Source organism: Orussus abietinus, unplaced genomic scaffold (assembly GCF_000612105.2).
Source record: "Orussus abietinus isolate OABI.00-Male unplaced genomic scaffold, Oabi_2.0 scaffold7, whole genome shotgun sequence".
Classification (NCBI taxonomy): Eukaryota; Metazoa; Arthropoda; class Insecta; order Hymenoptera; family Orussidae; genus Orussus; species Orussus abietinus.
In genome coordinates, this window is record NW_019394453.1 from 1,859,273 (window position 1) to 1,877,083 (window position 17,811).

General features: G+C 47.7%; 1 protein-coding gene across 1 annotated transcript in view; it reads left to right on the plus strand.

Moving 5' to 3' along the window:
• Window positions 1-17,811, plus strand: part of LOC105704181 (cadherin-related tumor suppressor) — an 88,498-nt gene that overhangs the window by 52,080 nt on the left and 18,607 nt on the right. Inside the window, exons 2-7 of the mRNA XM_012433196.2 lie at window positions 840-1,175; window positions 5,432-5,668; window positions 8,634-9,023; window positions 9,695-10,108; window positions 10,381-10,713; window positions 10,844-11,021. Of these exons, the coding sequence (XP_012288619.2) occupies window positions 840-1,175; window positions 5,432-5,668; window positions 8,634-9,023; window positions 9,695-10,108; window positions 10,381-10,713; window positions 10,844-11,021 (1,888 nt within the window). The remainder of the gene's footprint in view (window positions 1-839; window positions 1,176-5,431; window positions 5,669-8,633; window positions 9,024-9,694; window positions 10,109-10,380; window positions 10,714-10,843; window positions 11,022-17,811) is intronic.

Consider the following 17,811-nt stretch of genomic DNA (forward strand, 5'->3'; position numbering starts at 1 on the left):
TTAGGCCTCGCGTGTGAAATTAAAACCGTACCCCAACTGCTCTACCGCGGGCGGAAAGCCTTCGGAGCATCGCGTATTATCTTTACCGTAACGCGGAATACAGTTAGGACAAATTCGTATGTACAGAAGGAAGTCGAGGTGCGCGTCGTTGTTCGCGTGGATTTGCGGATGCTCGCAGCGTTGCGTGCCGGTTAAATTACTCCCTATTGAAGAATTCGGCTTGTACGTCAGTCTAGTCGAAATGCGCGTGATTGCGGAGCTGCGGCTGCGATAACGCCGCCTGCTGCGCCGCCATCTTTGAATCGTGCTCGGGCTGAAACGATTAGGCTCGTAATTGCCCGTGCGAATTTCCGCGCCGCGATTCGGACGCCCCCTTCGATCCATCTTCCTTGGGCACATCCCTTCCTAAAGAGAAATTGCATGTCGAGGCCGAGTGCAATAATTCCCCGCAGCCGATATCACAAAAGTCTTGAACGAGTTATACCCGGGCGACATTTAGCTGTGCGATTAATCAGTGCTGGTGATTTAGCAATGCCGATATAATCGTGCTGATAAAAATATCCGATATAAGGACACCTCTAAGGAAACTGAAGAGTGGGTCCTTGACGTATATAACTCACGATCAATACACAAAAACAACTTCAGAACTAAACCGCTCTTATTTACGGCTAATAAAAATAACAAAAAGGTAATGTACGCGGCAGTAGCGTGCATGAACCGCACTGCTAAAATTTGTTCATCGTAAAATCCATCTTATCACGGTATGCGATATATAAAAGGGGGTTTTTCGACATTGTCAACCCTTATGTATCTTCTAATCAAGGAACTCTTAATTACAGGTGCGTGTGACAGTTCTGGACAAAAACGACGTGGCTCCCAGTTGGGGCGAAGGACCATGGAAATTCGAGATCTCCGAAGAAGCTCCTCCAGGAACGCTGATCGCGGCCCTGAAGGCTCAGGACCCGGACACGATCGGAACCTTAAGGTACACCCTGGTGGCGGATCCAAAAGCGGACAACGAGTCCAACGAGGTCAAGAGTCAATTCATTCTCGACTCGGACTCTGGTCAACTGAGACTGGCCGAAGCTCTCGACAGAGAGGCGAAAGAGAAATACGTCGTCAAAGTGAGAGCCGACGACGGAGTGCAGCACACGGACATCTCCTTGACCATCCAGGTGAGCCTTTCCTTGATTACTACTCGAGGTGTATATACGTAAAGAAAATGTTTACATTCATCACCACATGTCTCCGCGTTTTACGTATATCAAACATTTAATTGACATTACGCGTTAATTTTGTCGATTCGATTATCCCTAGTCGAGAAGAAACGTATATATTAACGCAAACACTGTGAAAAAAGATTAGTTGACTGAAGCAGGTATATATCGTTGCTGAATCATATACAATTGTAAGGAACTATTATTTCGTTGAGAAGAAAAATTGATGTAGAGTTAAAAGAATTTTCTTAACTCAATGACATTTCTTTGGACGTATGCATGGATTTTGTTGACGCGATGCTGTTTTGAGTCAACCAATTTTTTTTCTGTGTTCGATACGATCGAGATCTCCCCGGTACGAAGGCGCTCTTAAGAATCAAAATCAACGGTAAATGTCGAGTCGGCGGTAAATCGACTGGGAATAATTAGTCGGATAACGCTTAACCCGAACGATCGTGCGGACGATCCAGTCGAAGAACGGCACGGCTCTAAGCGAGGGACGGTCCCATCGGCCGATTCCATCGGCGAACCCGAGAATTACGCTGTCAATCGCAAAACGGATGTAGCTACGTCTCGTACGTCGATGAAAATCGCAACGGCGTCGACCGGATAGAGCAGGAAGTCGCATTGTGACCTTTCAGCCCCGGAGCGCGCGAGCGTGGGTTGGCACGACCGGCGGTTCCGGTACCGATGCCGAGAACAATCAGCCCTTTTATCTTCCTGGCTCTCCACCTATTTCGAAGAGACCCGAGAAGAAGAGTCCGCCAGCCTAGGGAGAAAATTCTCTCTTGGGGCCGCACACCCTCAACTCCCACCTTCCGTCATTTCCGCGTTCTCCGGAGTCGAAATTTTGATCGTAAAGTGAATCCCCACTCTTCATAAATAACATTTTTCATAAATAATGAAGTTTCACGGGAGCCCCGATGAGGTGTTGGAGCGGCTTCGATCACGATCGTTTGTCCTGGATGGATGGCTGAGATGTGATAAGAGGTCGCGATAATGTAGGTGAAGTTTGGCGATCGGGGTCGAAGTGTCGGTGCAGGCCAGAGATGCAGACGTCTCTCTAAGGGAATCGTAAAGTTTAACGACAACGTCTAATACTCGAGTCAGATAAGAGGCCACTCCTTGCAGAGGCTGGAAGGACCTCGTCCCACCTAGACCGTCCCTCAAGGGACGGTTCCGACAAGGAGCGTTTTTAGTCTACCGACGACGAAAGTTATGTGCCACGACTGCCAGAGGAATAAGCCAAACGAGTCTCGCCGCATCCTAGGAGAGAATTATTAGCTCGGGACGAGGCATTCTTTGAATTATCACCGCGAATGCACCGCATGCTGAATATCTCGCCAGGGAATCTGAGTCGTATTGGATTAACGCGCGTTAATCCATCGGTGGAGGAACGGGCATTGGATGTCCCGTGCTAGTCGGTAATGCGACATTAATGATAGGCATACGTATCGCGGGAAATGATTAACGAGCGTGTAATTAGAAAGTGCACGTCTTTCGACATCCACGGAAACTCCCTTTGAGAGATGCCTTTTATGCAACGGTTGACCAAGAGTCGCTTCGAAATCGCTCGAAATATCTTTGAAACGATGGACTTTGCAACGCGTTTCTCCGCCTAGTGTACGTAGGAAAAGAAATTCACAGTAGACCCGACAAAGAGTGGAATAAACGGGACGACAACCCGGATTTACGTTTCCAGCTTCCTTTGGAATCTTGATCTCGATCGATGCAACGATATTCCGCTTCCGGTGAATTCCAGAAAAATGTAGAAATTCCTCTTTTCGAAGGACCTCCGATTAGACGGATCGGAGGTTCGTCGAGACCTCCATATCGAGGAATAACCTCTCGGGGGAAGTAAATAAAATATAGGCGCCAGTTCTTTCGAATCGCGAGCAATTAGTGCCGGTGCCCACGGCCTGGTCGGTACCGGTACCGATAATCGACGATTATTCGACAATGTCGCCGTGCGTTTCTTCTGGCCGTAACTCCTGGCCGGTATGCGTAATAATCCCCCAGGGAAGAACAAAGCTCCCGTTTAACGAGGGGCCCTGAGCAAGGCCCCCTTCGAAGAAGTACAAAAGTCCCCTTTATGATGCTTCATTAACGGGAGGAATTCTTTCGAGTCCCACTCCGGCATTGTCCGCGGCGATGGCCGCCACTCCGAAAGGCAGCAGGAATTTCGGACCGATCATAGCCGGCTCCTCTTTGGCTCCCCGCGGAATCTCTCCCGCCGTGCTCGCCAAATCCCCACCGGAGATCCTGATACGCTTTGGGTTCCTTGGAATGCTACCGACCACTTTCCGTTAGGATCCTACTAAAGAATCCTAACGGGGAACGTCCTTCTACCCGCGAGCGTACGCGGCTCGTTGCAGAAACGAATATGCTAAATCCCCGTCGGAACGTTCGTCTCTTCGACGGATCTCGAGATCAGCGATCGATCTCCTGAATCTTAGATTTTGGTCAATGTACTTTTTCCTAAGCCAATTTAGCGCTGATTAACAACGAATATTTCTAACTTCACCGGCTCAAAGTGTTCACTACTTTTCGACTCGTAGCAGGAACGAATATGCTGAACACCCGTCGAAGCCTTCGTCTCCTCGATGAATTCGAGATCTGCCATCGATCGATCCTTCGAATCTTGTATCTTTGTCAGAGTACCTCTTCCAAATCCAGTCCACTAGCGATTAGCAACGACCATTCCACACCCCACCGGATCGAGGTGCTCGCCTTCTTTCTTCCCCATCTTCCCGGCTTCTTTTTCGGCCATTCCATTGGTTCCTCTTGATTTGGAGTCTCCTTTTGGTTTTTGCAACCCCTGAAAGATCGCACGCGTTTGTTGGGCTCGCATGGGACCGAAATACTCCCTCCGCTCTCTGTTCGTCCGTCATTTTCTTTCCCGCTTAGGAATTCCCTTTGCGGCCCCGATCGACAAGATTGGAACGTCCTGGGTCTTCTTTCGCATCGGGAGTTCTTCGGGCCCTTCTTTCCTCTTTTCTTAGCCGAAAGTAATTGCGGCCGACGAGCGTTCGCTCGTAAACCGCTCCGATAGAGATATGAAGAGTTTTTGTAGGACCGATCGAGGTGACCAAATTCATTTGGCAGAGAATCTAATTGGCGACACGAGGAGAAATTTTCGCGCCTTAAGGTGATGCGAAAGTGGCCTCAAAGGAGTCTCGTTTATGAAACTTTTTTATAAACATTTTTAAAATCCTTTATAAAAATAGGGATTCAGGACCCTCTTTATACCCTCCATATTTATATTGTCAAGTCTGAAACGATTCGGTGGATCCAGTTCGGAGAAAAGTTTCATGAACGATGAACCCCTCTGATGCCACTTCACATCCCCTTAACAGATATAAAGAGCTTTTGCATGGCCGAGGTGACGAAATTCATTTTCTAAGAGATCTAATCCACAACTCGAGGGGTGGCTTTCGCTTCGATAGAGACATGAAGTATTTTTGCACCGTCAATCGACGTGATCAATGTTTTGGTTCATCTTCCACGCCAGCTTCCCAAGAGAACGTCGATTCTTAGCGTGTCGCCGTAACTCTATAATAAGTGTCTCAATTGTCTCGCCGAGCCCCTCGCGTCCGTTTCCCCGGCATATACGTAGATGTTTACGGTTAAGCGGTTATCCGATCGCCGGGGAAAAATCCGCGGACAATCCGTGCACGGAGACGTATATTTAGCGGTAATAGGACTCGACGTGCGGTACCCGCCAGGTAATCGCAAGCCACGTCCGCGGGGTATCGTACGGTACCGACGCATTCTGAACGCAAGCGACGCGACATCGACGGATCGTCTATTTCCAACGTTTCGAAGGGAGTAATCTTTATTATCCGCGATTCCAGGTGACGGGCGCAAATGACCGAAGGAATGTTCGAATATTCCCAGGGAAATTCCCGGAGAAACCGAGAACCGATCGCCTTTGATTTCTCGTGATAAATAGCAACGTGACTCGATAACAAGTAACGTTCGCCCTTGAAATTGATAAACATTGAATATAATAAACAGTAACGTGATTCGATATGAAGTAACGTTCGACCTTCAAATTGTGACGTGTCAGTAATTTTCAAGGATTTCCAGGGATTTCTGCTTGGGATTTGTAGCTGATTCCCACGTGACTTCCAGCATTAAATTCCATTTCCCTAGTGAAGAACTTTTTGTAACCGATGTGACGGTCAACTAATTTGCAATATTTATCATTCCAGGTGACGGACACGAACGACAACGCGCCGACGTTCCAGGTGACGGCGTACTCCTTCGACGTGCCGGAAAACGTTCCGAGAGGAAGCCGCGTCGGCCAGGTCGTCGCGACCGACGCCGACGCTCCGGGCCCGAATAGCCAACTGGGGTACGTCCTTATCTCCGACTGGGCCAACGACGTCTTCTCCTTGAACCCTGCTAGTGGAGTTTTCACCCTCACCGCCAGCCTCGACTATGAACAGGTTGGTACCCTTCACCAATTTCTGACTTCCGAAACCGCGGTTGATCCACTAAACGGAGAAAAATTCAAGATCACGCTGAAAAATAATTTCCGATGGAAAATAATTAGTCGATAAATCATTTTCGCAGGAAAATAATGACACGATAAATGATGTTCACTTAATCATGGCTCTTTAATACAAATATTTGGTTCAACTAATATTGTTTTTCCCAAAACTGAGCAAACGAGTTTAACCAAGTGAACCGAAATTCGGTTTGTTCAACTGGAGTAGTTTTTGAAATTAGCCAAGTGCAGTCCATCAAACGGTTTCGTTCACCGTGTAGCGCTTTTTTCTTTTTTTTTCTTCGTGTAGAAGAATCGAACCACACCCGTGTCGCGCGTTCGCACGACGATTTACATTCGTAAGTGGCCTCGCGGCCGGTGGATATCTGCTTAATTATCGGATTTTGCCTTGCGCCTTTTCTGCCCGTTTCCGTCTCTCTTGCACCGCCAGCCCTGGTCCGACATTGCTCTCTTTCTCGCTATCCCTCTCTTTATCCAGTGGCACGCTATATTGGCATCGGTCGAAGCCAGGACATCTTCTCTCTATTTCGCAGTGCGTTAAAGGATAATTATTAGATACAAATAAACTGAAATAAATTCTCACAATTCCGAAGAAGCGTTGCATCCGAGTTATTCGAGTAAAATAATTCCTTCAATTCCTTGAATTAACTAACCGTTTCGACATATGGGCGATATTCATCGAAGTGTGCAGGGAATGTTGGACCAAACGTCGGACGCCTTTAGGCGCTCTTAGGAGCCAAAGGGTTAAGAAAATATTTCCTTGGTACCATCCAAGGAAGTATTTCTCAGGTTGAATGAAATGCTTTTCTTGGTGGAGAGACAGCTCGGGTAATGGGAACGACTCTACCCTAACCTACTCGAGTCTAGTCTCGGGGTCATCGCTCGCGACGTTGCACCTGTCCGTTCGGACATGATGAACTTTAACTTGGGAGAGCTTTTAACGGGAGAGGAGGAGAGAAGGGGCTGACTAGGCGTCCGGGTCGAGAGGGAGTCGAGGCGAAGACCGCGGGCCGGAAAAGAGAAAAGAGAGGAGAGAAAAGAGGGGGAAAGAGGACCCGAGAAGCAGCCACCGCTGTTAAAATTCGTAAAACTGCCCAGGGCGACGACGATGAGGGTTTCTTGGCGAACACCGACATGGCCGAGAATAGGCACGCGTGGCCTCATGCAGGAGATCGGGTCCTAGAATTTCGAACAGACGTTTCTAATGCTAGCCCGGCGCTGCGTCGTGGACGAAAGGGGTTTCTGAGGGGGGCAGGGCTCAGAGGCCCGCCGAGAAGGGGGGCCGAAGGCCGTTTATAGAACCCTTCATCAACCTAAACGCCCTTCCAGATACACGCCGAGATTATTACCTGACCGTGCGCCAAGCGCAACGCGTTTCGCGGGCCCAGTGGAAACGCAGAAATAACACGGTGCTTCCCCTCCTAAAGTAGGTCCTTGCAAAGTCGTTAAGTATAGAGTTCAAGGGTTCGATTAAAAGGCGAAGAACGGCGCGACCGTCGGTTCAGGGGCCGAGGGGTGGCGAAGCCCCCGTTCGGCTCTGTGAGGACCTCCAACCGGAACGCCGCGAGGACGTGAAATTCGAGTGGCGGGAATCGCCGAGACTCGCCTCAAAATCGTCTCGAAATCGCCGAACCGCCGCGCCGCACCGGCGCCATATTCGAGAGCGTTTCTTCGCCTCTATCGTGAATGGTAGGATGAAGTCCAATAGGTACGACATTTGGGAAAAAAATTCGGAGATATCCAGAAAAAATTTGGAGATACCTAAAAAAAATTCTGTGGTATCTAGAAAAACTTTAACATTGACTAAGGTGTCTGAGAGATACCGCAGGCCAAAATAGAAGCTGGAAAGGATAACGTAAAAAAAAAGCACGGGCCAAGTCCGAGATATCCTGCGAAGTACAGATCTCGATAGAACAACTCGAGAGAAGATAAGAGTAACCTCGGCAGAAAATCCACCTGGAGTCAAAGCCCGGTCAAAAAACGAATGCCGGTTTCATTTGGAGTCGCGATCGAAGACGACCGGTGGAATTGATTTATTCGCGCGAGTCCTCGCAGGGTGCTTCATTCTCGATAACGAGGAATCGCACGATCTCTCGAGTAGCCACGGGGCATAGGATCTACAGTGTGAGAATTGACAATGAAAGATTCGCCTCGATTTCGACGTATTCTTCGAGGAGGCTGTCTCGAATCCCTTCTAGCCGAGGGAAGACGGCAGGAGGAGATAAGAGATAAGTATTGAAAGAGGCTGCCGGCCAAGTAAAGATCGGCCACGGAACGTCGGAAAGCCTCGAAGAGGCATGACCGGCCGAAGGGACGGAAAGGGGAAAAACGGAGATGGAAGGCGAGCTCTTGGTCGATTCGGCGAAGGCGGAAACAAGAAGCGATCTAGGAAATTGCGTAACGAGGTCCCGGTAAAAAGTTACCCGGTCACTCGCGAGCTGACTCGTTCGATCTTTCGCGGCTGAGTTGGCCGACTCCGGTTTTTATTCGACATTTCCGTGTCGGTCACGTACTAGATAATGGTGCATCGATAGGTGTTAAACGCTGCACCTTTCAGAATTCAATACCGCCGCGTTCGCAAAATTGGATAAAATTGTAGTGCGAGGGTTTTCCGCCATTACTCGCCCTAAGGATGTTAGCAAAAGAATGCGTTGTAAACTGTCTAGCGGGTCAGCCTGTTATGAAAAAATATGATAATTTTATAATATGGCTCCTAGCTACCGGAGCTAAAGAGCTTCGATGGATCCAATGGGTCCACGTGGTTCGATCGACGCTCACCTGGGCAAGGATTCGTAACACCACGAGGCGTTATCTAAAATGTCCCCTCGTAAACGGGTTATCTTGACGAGTGTCGATTAACTCGCAAGCAAAGGTGCGATTAAACCTCGCATCCATGTTCGCAGGTCCAGCACTACATCCTCGTGGTCCAGGCTACCGATGGAGGGATTCCAGCCCTATCGTCCACCGTGACCGTTTACTGCAACGTGGTGGACCTTAATGACAATGCACCGATTTTCGAGGCAGGACCACACGCCACGGAGGTCCCAGAAAACGCGACGGTAGGTTCTTCCGTCCTTTCGGTGACCGCCCAGGATTTGGATTCCGGAGACAACGGGAGAGTCGTCTACGCCATCGCCAGCGGCGACGAGAACCAGGACTTCGGGGTCGCCCCCAATGGCACCGTCTTCACCAGGAAACCGCTGGACAGGGAATCCAAGCCCATCTACAATCTGATACTGAGTGCCACCGACAGTCCGCAGCCTCCGGGTCGACCTCTGTCCTCCACCGTTCAGGTTGGTCATCTTCTTGCGTAGCCAAGCGTCGTCGGCCGATCTCGCGTTTCCGAGGCTCCTGCAATTTGCTCCGAATGGCCTCTAAGGCTAACAGGACTCGGGACGTCCACGAATGGTAACGAGACGCTTTCGAGATTAACCCTTTGAAATCTGCGCCTGCAGTTTCATCGAGTCGTCTACGGGACGAATGTTTTCCGTTTCGACTCGGCGAAAAAGCTTCAATTGCAATTCCCGCAATTTCCACCATCTTGGTACTCCATTATTGGTATTCCACGGTATTCCTCAAAAGAATTCACGGTCATAACAGGAAATTTTAGCCGCAACAAACGTGAATGCTTGAAAATCGGCCAGCAACATTTTTGTTATATACGACGACAAAAAAAAAAACGATTACTTCATTGGCGCAACAAAAGTTCTACTCACAGTTGCAATATTCTTTTCTGGCAACGACAAATTTATTTGCTAATTTAGCAAGCGCTTTCTCTTAAGAGAGTCCTATAATCTATATCTACGATCCGATATAATTGCAAACAGTTTTGTTGTCGGTGTGGTGATTTTTGCAGTAAGAGCAAAACTTTATCGGTGATGCTGTTCTTTGATAAAAGTGGAAATGTCATTTTTTCGTGCAGCTGCGACCGATGTCGAAAATTTGTATCTTTCGTTATCCCCAGGTTACGGTGACGCTGCTCGATGTCAACGACGTCGCCCCGGAATTCATCTCGCCGAATCAAACCTCTGTGGCGGAAAACACGTCGCCCAATACGGTGGTGATGGTCGTCAAGGCGATAGACCGCGACGAGGGCCGGAACGGATACGTCGAGTATTCTTTGGAAGACACCACGCTTCCGTTTACCTTGGGCGGCGTGGACGGTCTACTTCGGGTTTCCGGTCCCTTGGATCGGGAGCACAGACCTAATTACACCCTGACCGTCACTGCCAAAGACAGGGGAGAGCCTGCCAAGTCATCCTTTACCACCGTCACCGTCGTCGTTCTGGATGAGAACGACAACTCGCCAGTCTTTGACCCCAGACAGTACTCCGCTACGGTAGCGGAGAACGCCAGCATCGGAGCGAGTGTTCTCCAGGTAAACTACGGTCGGCAGTATTTTTATTCCTATTCGATTAGAACATATCCAGTAAAATCACGAGGTAGTATGATAATCGTAAGGACCCCAGATAGTATTCTGTTGTCGTAACGGAGAACGCCAGCATAGGAGCGAGTGTTCTCCAGGTAAACTACGGTCGCCTGTATTTTTTTTTCTCCTATTCGATTAGATAATATCCAGTCAAATCACGAGGTAGTTTGTTAATCGGAAGGATGCCGTTATAATCACTGTGTTTTTCCATCTTTGTACAGGTTTCGGCCACGGATCGGGACGAAGGCGCCAACGGCAGAGTTCGGTACAGTATCTCTGCCGGCGACGACAATCGAGATTTCACTATCTCGGAAGATGGCGGCGTCATCAGGGTAGCGAAAAATTTGAACTTCGAGCGAAAGTCCAGGTATCGTCTCACGGTTCGTGGAGAAGATTGCGCACCCGAGGTTGGAGAAGTATCTCGCGACGACACGGCAGAAGTGACGATTTCTGTCCTCGACATCAACGACAATGCGCCGGTTTTTCTCGACTCGCCGTACCTTGCACACGTGATGGAAAATATGGTGCCACCTGGAGGGGGATTCGTAATACAGGTGTGTATTCATTAGACACTTTAGTATTTTCTTCAATTTGGAATTGGTTTCAAAAAGAGAACGATCGCAATCGTCACATGGTCGCATGGTCGAAGGAAAGTGACAACGGGAACCGTTTTTCTTCGTCCAGGTGAAAGCATACGACGCCGACACACCACCTTACAACGACCAAGTCAGATATTTCCTGAAAGAAGGAGATACCGATCTCTTTCGAATAAACGCGAGCACCGGGGATGTGTTTCTCCTGAGATCGCTGGACAGAGAATCCGTGCCCGAGTACACTCTGACGTTGGTGGCGATGGATACCGGTGAGTCACTTTCCAAGTTTCTCTTTAATTCGGCCTTAAGCCAAGCCTTAAACCTTGCAAAGTCCTCTACGAACAGGGTGTGGAGAAACTAAAATTAGAATAAACCCTCGACGAGATCGTAATTACTCAGTTTTGAGGACCGCGCGCGTCGTCTCGCGTGGAAACGAGTTGCCGCCATCTTGGATACCTAATACACCGCGTATAACGTTCTCCGGCTTGGCACGCTCGTCCACACCTTCGAAATGCAGATGCACATTCCTATGAGGCACGTAACCGTAATAATAATAATACTACTCGAAATAAGCCCGCCATAGATAACGTGCTTTCAAAAGTTTAAGCGCGTCCCAGGAAACGGCACTCGCGTGAGAGTGTTCACGTGCATTTCTTCGCCCGTTTCCTAGCACTCGATTTGCGAGTCAGGGTCGACTTAAGGCGATATGAAAGTATCATCAGAGAGGTCTCGTCTATGAAACTTTTCTCCATGCTGGGTGTACCGAACTGTTGCAAACTTAATTATATGAATATCAAGGCTATAGGAAAAGTCCCGATCCCCATGAAACTTAAATAAAAAAAAATTTTTTAGACCATTTAAAAATTTGTTATAAAAAAAATATATAATTTCATAGGCGTCAGGACCTTTCTTACAGCCTCCATATTCACGTTATAAAGTTTCAAACGATTCGGTACGTTCAGTTCAGTGAAAAGTTTCATAAACGATTGACCCCTCGGATACCACTTTCGTGCCCCCTTAACGCAGAATTACCCCCCAAATGCCGTCGTTGTCGAATCTTTTCACGTTTCAACTTTTCATTAATTGCACTTTGCGACTTAAGTGTGAACACGGTAACGATAACCTACTCGAAGTCGCGTTTGTCATGACGTGACGTAACAAGATGGAGGAAACTGGTTCCGCTCGGTCCGAGTCGGTAGAGGAGCGCCGATCTGCGCAGACGCGTCAGATAGGAGGTGAGGTAGGTACCTAGCCACGTTCCTCGAGGTCTCGGCCCGAGAGAACCGAGTGGTACCTAGATATAGATGGGAGATAGAGACGCACGGAGGCTGGGGAAAATAAACCAATAGAGAAAGCAGGAATGCGAGACTGCCGGGACTCCGGAGAGAGAGAATTAGGCTCCCTCGACGGCAGTCCTGCGCCGCCACTGTCGTCTTCGCTCCTTAGATCTATCTCGGTCTTTTCCTTCTTCCGTCCTCCTCCTTTCTAACTTTTATGACGGAGGTGGATTATCGCGCCGGCGCACTTAGGCGGGGAGGCACGCAAACTACGTCCAAGGGATTTATTATGTCGAATAGGCTAATCGTATATTATAACCAGCTTCCTCGTTCCTATCCGAATACCTCGGCATAGATGCCTCGCTACAGCGAGATGCGATTATCCTAATCGATCGAACTAAAATCGAATTCTGGCTAATCGACACGTTCGGAGCGATCGAACGCTCTATCGGCCATTAAGGGCGATTTTCCAGGACCTCACAGGGACAATGATTCGGAATAATTTTTGATAAGTGGTCATTTTCATATTAATAAAAAATTCAACGATATAATTCCCGTGCTCTTTTAACCAGGAAGGGGTTGCTTTAGCGAAAATCTCCTGTGTAAACACGCGTCAACGTTTTATCTTTAGAAGGAGCACTAGTTAAGCTCGATCAGAGGAAAAGTACGCTCGGAATTGTTATCTTCGTCCTGGAAAATCACTGCAGTGGTGAGCGCCCTTAAGGTGCTCGTTTGAACGTTTTCTTGGTTCGTTAAGGTCCATAGGATCAAAACGATTTTTCATTTTCTTCCGGCTAAGTTTTGAGTAAACAGTCGCGGGCTTATCGCAGAATTCGATTTCGCGCAATAAGGTCCGAACGTACGCGGTTGCTCCGCAGGCGGAATTTATTATGTCGGGCGAGGAGACTGTAGATTCCGAGGAGCTTCCCCCGTGCTTTTTAAAACTCTCGAAAATTCATACGACCGACTCGCAGATGGACACGGATAAGCTCCTGCTACCCGTCCTGAATGGAGAAAATATTACCGGAAAGTAATATCTTTACTATTTAATGGTTTCGAGCATCTTTCAAAGATCCTTACGATAAAGCGACCGAGGGTACAAGCGAGGGTTGAATCCGTCTTGGGAAAAATTTCTCTTCTCCTATCGCGGTATCCATTCATAATATAGCGCGGAGAGAACTATACTGCAACTATACTCCAGCTAAGATTTACCGTACACCCGTCCTGTTAAAAATCACGCGTAGAATTTACACCACGCGGCGTTAAAGTCTTTCCAATTAATTTCAAGCAACGCCTGGCTACGAAGAATAGGAACCCCTGGTAGAATTGTAAATGCATTTCGACTTTCAGGAAAGGTATCCGAGGAGTCCCTCGCCTTCTATGATCACGTGTTAAAGTTTCAAATTATTCGGTGCACCCTGTTTGGAGAAAAGTTTTATACATGTTTTGACTTTTTTGTATATATGTATATGATACTTTCATAATACCTTAAGGTACAAAGCGAGCCGCGTCACTCTGTTTCCGTAAAATAACCGAAGTTAAGCGACGTCGGGGGTGGTATTTCCTTCTTAGATGGGTGACCAAATTCAAAAATCGTGATAATATTGGGTCGATACTGGGCCAGAATCCAACATAGATATAAGTTCAAATCAAGGGCAGAGTGTGTGCAATGCGCAAGGTGCCGGGAACCCCCCCCAGAGGTCGAGGGTACTCGGGTAAAATTCGCGTACAAGGCACCCGGTCCGAAGGTATATGGCAGAAAATATAAGGTTAGGCATCTTCTCTTCGGTCTTGGGCTCACTCGGATCCAGTCGGGGATTATCTGCGTATCGAACCTCGCGGCGACCGATACGAGTTCTCGCATTATTCTCGGCTGCACGCAGCGAGGGAATCGACCGACTCCCGACCGTGAACGACCAGAGTACTTCCACGCAAACCCCCTAAGGGACTTAGAAAAAGAGACCACATTCCTTTTTATACACGTGGCTGCACTTTGTCCGACAGATCGGACTAGATTAGACATGGACAAAGTGCAGCCGCGTCCGTAAGAAGCAATAATTTCGTTTCAGTCGGGTTTGGTTCGGTCGGAATGGGTTTGATCGACTGTAGCCATAGTTTTAGGCTGTTATCACATCACAACAGATCAGATTATGTCAGATCAGATCGAAAAAGTAATTTTCTTTCTAAAGTGAAATTTGAAGACCGTGATTAGAACCTCCATAATCATGGGTTTAAAATTTTTAATTATTCGGTACACTCAGTTTGGAGAGATGGTTTATAAATATTTTGACTTTTTGATGTACGTATATGATACTTTCATAAGGCCTTAAAGGCGCTCGCCACTCCAGTGCCATCTAACGATTGAAGTCATCGTTCCCACTTTGCTGGAGAACGCTAAAGGGGTATTTACTCAAGAAATCGTGAATCTTAACGAATTTTCGAGATAACGTGGAAATCAGCTGGAAATCGCAAGAGAAAATCACTGAAAATCGTTGAAAATTCCCGAAGTACTGTCAAGATTTTAAGGCCGAACGTTACTTGTTACCGAATCGCATTGTTGTTTATATGGAATCAAAGGAAATTGGTTCTCAAAGAAGGAAATAATTTTCACTGATTTCCAAGGGAATAGCCTCGGTGAACACCGTTTAAGAATGTTTAATTCGGTCGGATTCGGTCTAGTCTAGTCTGGTCTGATCTGAACGGATGTGATCCACTATGTCGGATTCATAACCTAACTAAACGATCCAGGCGAAGTATTCCGTTCGACCGATCTCTACCCCTCTTTCTCTCCAAGTCTTTCGACCGCAAACGCGTATTCCACGCTCGATTACCCTTATTAATATACGAAACGTTCCCGAGAAGCAATTACAATAGCGAGATATGCTAAACGACGCCGCGACTGGAAAAGGGAAGAAGCGGAGGAGCGCGGCCGATCTTATCCATGGCGTTCGTTAATTAATTAATCGACAGGATCGCGGCGCGGAGTGTGAGCTCTTGGTTAAGCTCCCCAGTTATGGCCTAGCGTGTAATAAACGCAATACCAACGGCCTAACGATACGGTTTATTTACAGCGGGAGCCGTAATAGTTTCGCGGTGTCGTATTCCACCTTGAGCAAGCGATTACTTCGAATTTTTTCCCGAGTCCTGACCGACTCGCCAGGAGTCTCGAGACCGGACGAGATTTCGATTTCCTCGGACCCGTTTACACCGACTGGCCGCACGCGCGATCGAGATCCCGCCGATTTATCGACGCGGTCGCTTCACTTGTTAATTTCTCGTTAAGAACACGAGTTTAGGACGCGCCACCAAGGAAGCTAACCTTCGTTCCTCTATTCCGAACCGATTTTCAATGTTCATTTATAAGATTAATTAGAGAAATTTGTGGTGATACCATTGTCTCTACGGTTTTATTATTACGGGTACAGTTTAACCCGATTATATTAAACATCGTGAACATTGACGGAAGCATGGATGTTAAATGGCCCCAGGATGTAGTTGCAAATTTTCCTACAGGGGGAAAATGGATAAATCTCATTCGAAAAGCGCGATTATGTAATCGGGTGCTCGAGGGGGCCTCTTTTCTCAGATTTCGAGCGAATTCCCTCTTAACTCATCGTACCACTTTCACCAGCCGAGCAGAGAGAGGTAATGCTCGATTCGATCCACTCGATCCGGAGGGAAAGGGGTGAACGTGATCGACGAGTGCGATCCCGAGCGGTGTAATTACTCGAGGAAAATTCCCCTCGGAATTGGCAACTAAGGAGTGCTACGAGTTTACCAGGAAATCTCGACCGACATTTTTTGCGAGACCGCCATTTAAAGGAGCCGGAAATTCTCTGGTCTTGATTTTTATACTCCGATTCGCTCACTCGAGGCAACGTCGAGGCCGAACGAACCAAAAACCCGAATTTTCATATTTACAGTTTCTCTGATCGAGTAATTCGTGATCCGTTATTTCCGACGCGTTCTCGGAGCTAGAAAATATTGACGCTGAACGAACCAAAAATCCGGATTCTCATATTTCAATTTTCTCTGGATCGAGTATTTCGTACTCCGTTAGTTCCGACGCGTTCTCGAAGCGATTCGATGCCCTCGACGTCGCGGCGATAGTCGGCTCGTTTACGTGGTTTGCCTGAGAAACTAACCGACTCTCCTGGAAATCTCGCTTGACCATCGGACCGCTCTAACGGGACGCTTGGCTCCTCAAGGGAGAGATTTTAATACTCCGATTGACTGACGTAACGCGCGTAATTTCAAAGGTACGTCATTAATACCGCGGAAATTAGAGGGCGCTTAACCCCTTCGGGGCCTCCTGCACTTTTAACCTTCAACTTTCGTCAGGAATCGATTACCGCCAAAGTTTGGAATTTCCATTTTGAGAGGCTCCCCTGGAAATTTATATAAAAAATCAGTGAAAACGCTTTTCTTCCGTAAGAGCCGATCGCCTTTGATTTTATATGACAAACAACGATACGGTTCGGTAACAAGTGACGTTCGGCCTTAAAATTATGGCAATATTCGGTAATTTCCAAAGATCTCCAGTGATTTCAGCTTGGGATTTCCACATTATTTTAAACGATAAAATCCATGTTTCCCTGAGTGCTGTATCACTTCCCGCCGGAACTCGCCGGGGAGATTTCGTCCCAGATTCCTGCGCAAGACATGGGTGCAGCATTCGCATCGAAATGCATTTCAATTGAACCGTGGACTCGATTTAAATAATCGATTTATTCGAAATAAATCCTGGGGTCGTTGAATGAGACGCTCGCGCGACTTCCACCTCGAGTCTCGTTTTATTTCGCCGACACACCCCGGTAGTCCCCACCCTCCGAGGAGGACCTATCCCGAAGGAGCTCGTCCGGCCCGGGTGGAGGGGCCCTCGGAGTTATGACGCGCGATTATGATAATCGGCCCCGAGTGCCTCCCTCCCCTCGACCGCCCGCCCCCCGTTTTGGCCCTTATCTCCCGCTTTTACCCACCATGCATCTTTCGGGGCCCAACCGCTCGCATATTATATTCTACTTTATTCATACTCCGGGGCCGTCACACACCCTTATTCTCTTATTAAAGTGCCCCACTCCATTGAAATATTATGATTATTATCCCGGTCCCGGGGTACCGTGAATAAATGGGACTTGGGAGTCCCTCGCCGCGCAGCCCCAATCGGAGAAATTGTTTTTGACAGGGCGGCATTAGTGGGCGTGATTACACCCTGGCGACAGCATTTTTGACGGCGCCCTCTCCCGGGAGAGCTTCCTATACTCCACCTTGCCAGTTTCTCGGATGCGCTTTTCTTAGGAAGCTCCCGGTTTCTCCCTCGTAATTCCCGGTACCCCAATTATGTCCTGCACCGGGAACGCGATTAACCCGCGGGTTACGCTCCCGGCGCCTATGTACGACTATGCTGAGGATGAGAAAAATAAGAATTTCATCGAGCTTCGAATTTTGTTAATTCGAAGAATAGTTATTTCACTGAAATATACTCGAATAAATTCGATGCAACGTTTATTTGACACTATGACGATTTACTTCAGTTTATGTTAGGGAAAAAATTACTCTATGAATTGACGAAATATTTCTTTAGTTCAATAAATTCCTTTTTCTCAGTTTTGCCACGGCGTTTTGCGCTCTTGAGAATTTCATAGCGCATAGTAATACATTAATTAAGATTTTCACCGATTTCCTATATCATCTTCCTCTTCTAGGTTATGATCACTTCGGAATAAATTCTTTTGTAAAAATGGTGTTCTTCGAAGTGTAGTATTTGTCAGGCTTTCATCCC